Source organism: Myiozetetes cayanensis, unplaced genomic scaffold (genome assembly GCF_022539395.1).
Source record: "Myiozetetes cayanensis isolate MyiCay16 unplaced genomic scaffold, myiCay2020 scf12, whole genome shotgun sequence".
Taxonomy (NCBI): domain Eukaryota; kingdom Metazoa; phylum Chordata; class Aves; order Passeriformes; family Tyrannidae; genus Myiozetetes; species Myiozetetes cayanensis.
The window spans coordinates 16,476,595-16,486,200 of record NW_026086826.1 but is presented as its reverse complement, the minus strand read 5'-3'; the positions used below and the strand labels follow the sequence as shown (position 1 = coordinate 16,486,200).

General features: G+C 36.7%; 1 protein-coding gene across 2 annotated transcripts in view; it reads right to left on the bottom strand.

Annotated features, from left to right (window-relative positions):
* Positions 1–533: 533 nt before the first annotated feature.
* BTBD8 (BTB domain containing 8) overlaps positions 534–9,606 on the bottom strand; it is a 39,506-nt gene continuing 30,433 nt past the window's right edge. For both annotated transcript variants that reach the window (XM_050306578.1, XM_050306579.1), the window contains one exon: positions 534–8,455. In XM_050306578.1, coding sequence (XP_050162535.1) covers positions 7,986–8,455 — 470 coding nt within the window. In that variant the 3' untranslated portion in view covers positions 534–7,985. The remainder of the gene's footprint in view (positions 8,456–9,606) is intronic.

Here is a 9,606-nt window from a genome sequence, read left to right as displayed (position 1 = left end):
TTCACGTACGGGTGATGGTGCAGGAGAGAGAAAGAATAGGGCTGAGTCTGGCAGCATATCAAATAATTCCTGGAAGCAGAGCAGAGAACCAACCCCATTTAGGCAGGAATAGAAAGATCTTGGGATTACAACTCCCCTACGATGAAGATAATGGTGTAAGCATTTGGATGAATAACTAATTTACGACAAGGCAAAATCTATCATCTAATTAGTGTTTCTCTGTGCTGTCTGGAACCATATCCCGTGTGTTCCACATCAGCACCGTTTTTTGATTTTGTAGGGCAGTTACACAGGTATCATCTTCCTCTCTAAGCATTTTGTATGAGAACTGATTGTTGATCACCCATCCTGTTCTCTGATTACACAGTTAAAGAAAAATTAATCTTTTCCTTTTAAAGGAGAAAGAGGAAGAGTGAAAGAGGTAGAGTTCACTAAACACATAGAAAAGTAACGCTTTTCTTCGCAATTTTCAGAGCACAAATAAAAATTGATGTCAGCAGTCCACAAGTTGAATGAAGTACAACAACTCAGCATTTAACTTACACATAGGTTTATTATTTTCTGTCATACATAAGTCAACTAAGAACCTTCAGTATGTAGCATGGGGAAGAAATGTTTGGGACTATGGAACCATACAGTTATTCTGGAAACAGAAGACCATGTTGACAAGGAGTCATTTGGAAATATGATTACTTAGGCCCCAGCTAATTATCTAAATCTGAAAAGCAAGCAGTTGAAAAACATGCAAGCATTCAGTTTGAGAGCTTAAAACCCTCCCCCTCCCTCCACAAGACCAAGTGGTCAAAATATTCTTGGACCATAAAGCCATGGACTATAGCTAGTGACTCAAACTTTTCTCCAGATGCATCCCATTATACATATATTGGATTAATCTTGATTACTAAAACATGATAATCCAGAAAATAGAGATTGAAGTTTTTTTCTCTACAGATACAGGAAGACATTCTGTTACAAGTAGGAAGCTTGACTTAAAGGTGGGTCTCATGTTTGTGGACATTAAAATTACCTCAGTCTATGAAGGTCACAAAAATTTTTCATACCACTTACACTAGATCTGGCATGTACATATGGTTGGTCCTATTTATACTGATCTTAAGCACACTGATGTAACTCTACTGAGAGGCAGGATGCCACTCCACACTCAAAAGTGTTATTAAAAAACAAAGAGAAGAACTAAAATAATTCCATTAAGCACAACTGTATAAGAAAACCACAAAAATTCCTAAATAAGGATTGAATATAGGAGGATGCTGTAAATTTAAGTAAGTTGGTGAGATCAGTCTCAAAAGAGGGTTATAGAGCCAAGTTACATGAGCCAAAGTTTTTACTCAGGTAAGTAAGTAGTCTTTCTGTTCAGACACTTAAATACACTGATTTTTGTAGATATGGATCTGATACCACTCACACTAACTGCAGCGAGAGCTGACAACAAGTAGCCACTTTCACTTGTGTGCAAAAGTATAAAATCTGATGGACTACCTGGGTCATTGGGCTGAGTCCCAAATTTGTGCATGTGAGCCTCTGTCCAGGTTCACCAGAATACGGACTCTAATGCAGTTAACAGTCATCATCCTACTCTGACCATCAATGTCCTTGTGAAATACATCTGGTTACTGAGTTATCATCAGCCCCTCCAAAGACTGAGGTTTGAGTCACTGAAGACATGATCAGTATTCATATTTTACAGCGCAACAGCAAAAGAAATTTTGTTGCATTTAATGGGAAAAGTTATGATTTCTTAGGACTCTGATTTCTCTAACTGAATAGTCTTCTGAGCTGGCAACTTCAGCAATAAATCAAGGAGAACAGGGAAGCAACTTAATGGAATTCCGTTATTAATTATTTCATACTTTAACTGCATCCAGATGGCTCATCAGGATTAGAAGCTCATTAAGCTGAGTACTGTATAAAAGCCCAAGCATGCCCAGTGCCTGCCCCCAGTGCCTGCCCTCAGTGCCAGCTCCATTACCCTTTCTGAAAAGCCAGTGTTAAATGGAAAGCCAATCCGCAATTGTGCACGTGGATTCGCTCCTGTGCTTGCAGAACTGTGGCCTAATGGACCGTACAATACAGACTGCAAAGCTTAAAAGGAAGGTCAAATGCAATAAAATAAACAGGTGTGCATGCATGCATTGTATAGCTTCTTCAGTTATTGTATTAGTTGACAAATGTCAAAAAATCAAAGAAATTATCCAACTCAGTATTTTTGCCCAGTCAATATCCTGTTACAGGTTTAGTTTCCTTAAACACAAATAGTAATTGTCAGTAGGAAGAAGCTTGGTTTTAAATTAGCTAAGGAAGGGATCTGAGCTGTAATTTTTCCAAAATTGAACGCATTAAATCTTATTTTTCAAAAACTATCATATATAGCATGTGTTCAAGAGAGAGATATGAAAATCAGTATGGGTTTTCCGCAAGAGATGAAAGCTTCTAATTATATTGGATTTCATATCTAAAAGCTCATTTCCTGGGAATCATGTGTTGTAACAAAGCTTCAGTAATTCTCATTCTGTCTTTTGTCCTCAGTTCCTGTGTAGTCCTGGCATGAAAGTCATCTATCAATGTACAAATGTTAAATCACTCCAGTCATGAAATATTAACAGAATGCATACAGTTATGACTAATAAATTGAAGTCTTTCTAGCTGTAATTTGTCACACCTACAATTGTACAACGTTATTAGTAGAGTAAAACTAGAAAACTATGAAATAGATATACTGGAAAAATAGCATTTCTAGTACATGCACTAATATAGGCAAGGCTTGAACCTGCTTCAGCTGAGGTCAACAGTCTTTTCTTTGACATTAATGAAAGCAAAATAATGAATTCTTGAATGTCTTGGTTTTGAGCAACCAATGTACAACATAAGAGCAGTTCTTAATTCCTTCATGCAAAGGTTTAGATTTTCTGGAGCAAAGTAGAATGAACGTGCTACTAATTATTTTTCAGATGGAAATAATATATACTGAAAGTTTTAAAACAGTCTCCTATAATCTGTACCTAGAACAGCTGTTTTTTGTTTGTTTGTTTTTACATATTCCCTGAAAGAAACTGATAAGACAGTGCTAGAGAACACATCCTATAGACAGTCTTTGTAAGAAACATGTGAAGTTCTCTTGCCCTAATTCTTCCAAAATAATGCAAACTCATAAATTCAGTATAATTTTGAAATAATTTAAAAGTTAAAAATTGTGGGATAAGAGTATTAAACATGTACAGTTCACTTACATATTGTCCAGAATTAAAAAATATCACAAGCAAGCCATATTTCTTGTATTTAATTACTAATATTTTCCAACAATAGTCAAAGTAGTTTCATTATTATTGGAATATTTTAAACTCCAATAGCTGTTTCCCATGAGCACTGTTTGTGCCTGGTGACTTTATTATGGTTTTGTATGCTGTGGACCTTGATGAGGCCCTGGCAACCCGATCTAACTTTGAAGTTACCCCTGCTTTTATCAGCAGGTCAGACTAGAGACCTTTGGAAATCTGTTCAAGCCTGCATTTTCCCATAGGACTATACCTTTCTGTGAATGATTCTAGAAGAAAATTTCTAAGGGAAAAAATGATGAATATATGGAGTGTCCTTTCCACTACCCCTACACCACAACAGCCAGTGTCTGGGTTTTATGCACTTATCTGATCGCTTGTAGCAGCCCAGACTGCCTGCTGATCTCATTTCATGCTTACTTATCTCTCCTGATCTTCACTGTATGTCTGTCTCCACATTGCTTTTGCTACGCTATATAAACATGGTATAACCTCATGCATTGAAAAAGCAACCTAAAATATATTATTAACTGATCTGCTTTTCTAACTGTTGTCTCTCTCTTAATGGTTAGGCTCAGTTTCCTTCCTGCAATTCTGTCATGCTCTACCATGATATTTTGTCATGATCTACCAGATATTTTACTCTGCGAGCCAATATCTCATTTTGACCACAGTCCTTAAGAACACTTTCTTAACCAACTTCAGAACTGGTATTTTATATATCTGCCTTGTGGGCCTTCTCTAGTGAAGTTAGTGGTGCAGTTTTCCTTAAATCCTGTCATCCTCATTTGACTCCTGTTTCCATCTTTATTTCCTTCGCTTACCTAATGGTTCTTTGTTTTTGAGCAGATTATTTGGAAGAACCTCCACTTTCCTTAGTTCCTTGTAGGTTTCCAAGTGTTGGGCCTCCATTTGCTTCCATTTTCCCTCTGCAATATGTCTTTTAGTGATTTATTCCACAAATACTATTTTAGCTGTATGTAAAAACCCTGCAGACCTGTTTCTCCAGTCCAGACTAGACTCTAATTTTCCAAGTAAAAAAAAAGAAAAAAAAAAAAGTAATTATGACTATAGGACCACTTTTTCGAGGTATAGTCTTTTTTAAACTTAATACCTTCACACGTGAAAAACATCCTTCCTTATTTTTCACTTTCACAGCATCATTCAAGACAGGCAAAATCAGGGTCATTATCTTCAACTCTGATTTCTGAGTTCTCTGAATTTCACTGACAGTTTACTAAAGTCGGTGTTACTACCTGCAGGATACAGATACCCTTACCATTCATGTAACAATCTCAGATAAGCTGTCAGCATCACCTGTTAACTGCAACATTGTCTTCTCAGGCTTTGAGGAAGCAATTTCACTGCTCTTATTCAAAGTACTACTGCAAAGGTAAATCCTTAAACAATATTTTGACTATGCCATCTCTTTAGCTTCTTCACTGACGCCCTTTCACTGTTTCATCAGATGCACCTACCTTGTCCTTACTTTAGAGGTCCTCCAGGACCTCTTAGCCACTATCCACTTGGAGCCTGGGACACTAGCTTTGGTTGTTTCTCTATGAAGTTTTCACACAAACCTTTTTCCGTTCTCTCATGCTTTGGAGAAGAGCCCAACACAGTGACAAAATCACTGCCAGGAGGCCCAAGCAGGACCCCAAGGACCTCAGGTGACTGATGCTATTAAACAGATAGCCACCTACACCTGGCTTAAAGCTTGAACATCCTCCTGAACGAGGTCAGGGTCAAGCAGTTTAGCTAGCACACAAGGTTTTTCCAGCTCCCTCGTTACACAGCCTCCAAACCTCACCCTCCAACTTCCCCTTCTCATAATGCACACAGGAAAAAACCAACTGTTTAAACTGATGATGTGCTGAGACCATCGCTAATCAGCTAGATAAATATTGACACACTCATTTTACTTTTCCATCCATGTGCATTTTTTTTTTGTCCTTTGTCTTAACTTGGATTATAAGCACCCTGCGGGAAGTCTTTGTTTTCCTTCTAGGTTTGTACAATGTCTAGCCAGTGGGACGTTGGTCTGATTAAGCTTCGCAGGCACTCTGGTAACGCAAATTAAAAACAATACCACTTTCTATTCCTGCTACTTCTACAGACACTCTTCTGCTGTGGGAAGCTGAATTCTATGGCTGCATATGTAACAACTGAACAATACCATATCCTAATCAGTGGTCTGCTGCAAATCTACTACAGGAATTGCAGCAACATCACTGTGGACTTGAAGAGAGAAGCTAATTTAATTTTGATACAACTGCAAAAGTAAATGCGAAGAAAAAAAAAATGTCTGTATGTGTTGTAATTTATAAAACAAACATGAAACTTCATGTGTCACTTCAGTGCTGCTCTATACATTCAGTAAGAGTTAAAAATATGGGCAAAGCAAAAAACACACAAAAGGAATCCTTCTTTCACTTTCTGTCACTTCTCCTTTCCATCAATTCATCTTGTTTAACGTGTGAATGCCCACTATCAGAATATCATCAGGAATTGGAAGTTGATCAAAGCTTTTTAGTGAACAAGTTTTACTTTAGTGTTTTACATAAAAATTGTAAAAAGACTATTCTTCGGGCTTCCGTAAGAGCTTCTCTCAAGTTTCATCTCTTACTTTGGCTAATACTATAGTTCTTTCTTTTATTCAAAAGATTATCCCCTACTGATAAACCTTGTAAACCTTGAAGTGAAAAGGTTTTCTTGATGATTTCACTTCTAAAGGTTCTCCTAAATTCCTCAATATGACAACTGGGTTAAATACAGTGTATTACATTTATAATATTTTGAATTATAATATCTCAGACTATTGATGCTGCTGCTAAAAGAGTAGGTTAGAAAGATTTTTATTATGAGACTGAACATCTTCCTTCCCTAAGTTTAGTCCTCAACTGACATAGAGAAAGGAAGGCTTTCCTTTTTTTCCCTCTACCTTGATATTAAGGAATGAGGTAAAATTCTTCCTCTGCTTGTTCTGAGCAGGATAAAACATTAGTTTCACTTTTGTACCAGAAGTTCAACAAAGTGGCTTTCTAGATAAAACATTTTGCCTCAAAGCTCTTTATTATGTCAAATCCAAAGGTAAGACAAGTCATAACTTCAGTCATACACTAGGGCAACTTCATACTGAGAACATGAGAGTTTGACTGTGAACAGAAAGAAATGAAGTTTGTCAAAAAAATTAAGGTGCACTGCTGGAATTGTGCAAAAGCTTGCAAAACCGACCATGTTATCGGTGGTTACAACCAGCTTAAGCTGTGTACTTATCTTAAACAGTTTCCACAAAAGAAGGATGTCAGTAGCCATTTACTGCCATATGGCACCTATTTCAGAAGGCACTTCTGTTAATGACTAAGAGGAGGTAGAACACTTCCTGTTTAGACTTTGGGCTGTGTGGAAGACAAGCCCTGCTGTTTCCATAACGCAGATATTTTAGAGAGCCCAGCCTTTGCAGGGGAAAAAACCTGTACGTTTCAGGAGGAGTTCTGATGTGGTAAGAATTACAAAGAGTTTCTCACCCCTTCCTCCTTGTCAAATCACAAAAGACAATAATCAGTCCTGTGCACACCCAAATAGCCAAAAGCAGCAGAATGAGCTATGAGCCCTATTTCACTCTGAGTCATAAGAAAGGTTATGTTGACATTTAGTCTCAATATGCAAAAGCTACACTGGAGATATTAATGATGATGCAAGAATCCTATTACTGCTCCAAAAATGTAGCATCTGTAAAAACAAACAAAACCTAATTCCTGAGAATCTTGCTATGCCCCAGCATCAGGAGGGTGCAAGTGTTATGAATTGAAGCCAGAAGGTAATTCTAGTCAGTCAGACTTCTGATGTAACACTGACCACGACTTCAGCATCAGGTATATTTGTGGAAACATCAGACATGCTGTTTCTTAGAACAGGAGCAGCATTCTACCAACTCCTTTGAATTCATGCACTATGCCATTTAAAATATTTACTTAAACATGCATTTCCAAAAAAGGAACAGTGCTCTTCCTATAGCACAGACCCTCTGAAGTCTTATATTTAAAGGAAAGACAATTTAAAAAATTTATTGGAAACTTCTAAACAAAACAAACCAAAATACAAAAATTTAATCTGGAAGAAATAGATGAAACAAGCTGCTCACATTAATAAGGCCCAAGGCAGATTCAGATTGCAACATTTTCTTTGAACATGAGACCGTGTTTCCATCATTTAAAGCAGTGTTGGCACACATCACCTTTTGACACAACCATTCTGAATCTTTATTGTTGTAAAATGAAGTGACCAAATAGAGAGAGGGAAGAAAAGGAGGGGAATAGCTCTACTAATTGTGCATTCATCTTTAAATGTTTGCTGAATGAGAACATTAAATGTCAAAAAAGAAGATAAAAGGGAAGGTGGAAACCAAGATTTTTCTTTCATGTCATCTAGTTTTTCTAACAATTCTAGAAAATACATGCTCAAAGTTCATTTTTAGAAAAGACATACATTTAAGTCTTGAAAAATTACCGTACCTGTAATTAAATCTAGATTATAAATTAACATATTTACCTCATTATATAAGAAAGATTGCCTCAGTATCAAGAATTGCTCGTTCCTGACTGATGCAGTATTTCACTATTGTATGGAAACAACTCATCAAAAATAGATTTGGGGAATGGGTTGGAGTTCAGTTGCAAACAGTTGGTCACCTTAATGATGGGTTTCCAGTTCAAGAATTGTCCACTCCCCTTGAGGGGATGAACAGTCTTCGGATGAAAAGCTTGCCACCGTAATGCTTGCTGAAGAATCGTCCAGTGGAGACATGAGCTCCGTCCACCTACTGAATGTGTCAACTTGTGATGTACCCTGAGGATTTGAACCATCTCGTGCCAGAAACAGTGTCTGATTGATAAGACATTGTGCTAAGTTAAGGTCTTCAGGAACAGAGTTTTTGAAATCTATATTTGAGTCCTGCTCAGATAACAATTGCCTGAGAAGAGTCCAGTCCTGTTCTGCAAACTGCTGATCTTCAAAATCCACATCTAGAACTGCTGTTTCTGAATCCATCCTCTGCTCAATTGCTTCTCCAACATCCATCTCATATATTGGAGAAAGGGTTTTTGGAGGCCGATGTTCATACATGCAGGTTTGTGCCATTGTGTCATAATCATCTATGTCTCCTGAAATAATTCACAATACTGTACAATGTAAAAATTGTAGATGATCCTCCCCTCAGGGCTGTGTAGAGCAAAATTTAATTCATTCAGGAAGGACAATCCAATCAGGTTAAAAAAAGGGGGATGGAGGGTTATACAAAATTGACAAAATTTGAGGCATTTATTTCCTATATAAAAAACAAAGTATGATTTATAAATTAAGTTAAAGTAGCAATCACCACTGGTAATTAACAATAACCTCCATAATTAAGTTTCTGATACAGAAAATGACAATGTAAATATACACTTAATGCACATGAAATTTCTCATTTACTACATAAATTAAATTTAGACCAGGAGGTGCATAGAGGGAATTAATAGAGAATGATTACTGAATGGTGACTTGAGCTATGTCAGCTTAGGAGAGAATTAAAACCAAAATTGTTTATCCACAGGCTTATTTCTACACTGCACATGCAAGGGCAGCTGCAGGCAAGGGCAAGCAAACTTAAAAAAAAATAGTACAACTTGTAATGTCTTCTTGTTCTGTGGTCTGGCTGAACATAGATCATCATCAGTGTTTCATTGCTCTTGAATACACAATAGTTGGAATCAACACTATTGTATATTTTTGATGGGATAAACAGACTGAATTATCGATATAAAGAAGACAAAACACAAAACTAGACAAGTATTCATCTAGCTACATGAAACAAGTTAGAACTTCTCTGTATATATAAGCATCAGTTCTAAGTATAATCTCTCTTTTAGGAAATAAGCTTTTATTGGTAAAATTTAGAATTTTAGACATCTCACAAGCTCTAAAGCAGAGTTCAAACCTGCTCCCACTGGTGTATATGGCAAATATTCAGTTATATTCAGTGGGAGAAGGACCCAAATTGGTATAGAATATATAAATAAATAAATTACAACAATAATGCATATAGCTGTTCAGGTAAACAGTTCAGTGCGCTTTAGTTAAGGTTATTACTTTAGTTATTGCACATCCCATTCAGACATACTATATGTTGTCAAGCAGACAAAACAAATACTAAAATTCCATCAAAAGTGATGCTGTCAATGTTAGATTGGATCAAAAATAAGTGAAGTACAGACAACTGCATCCAATCTTTCTTTTAGCATTACATAAAATCTCTTTTCTTGTAGTCAAGTTT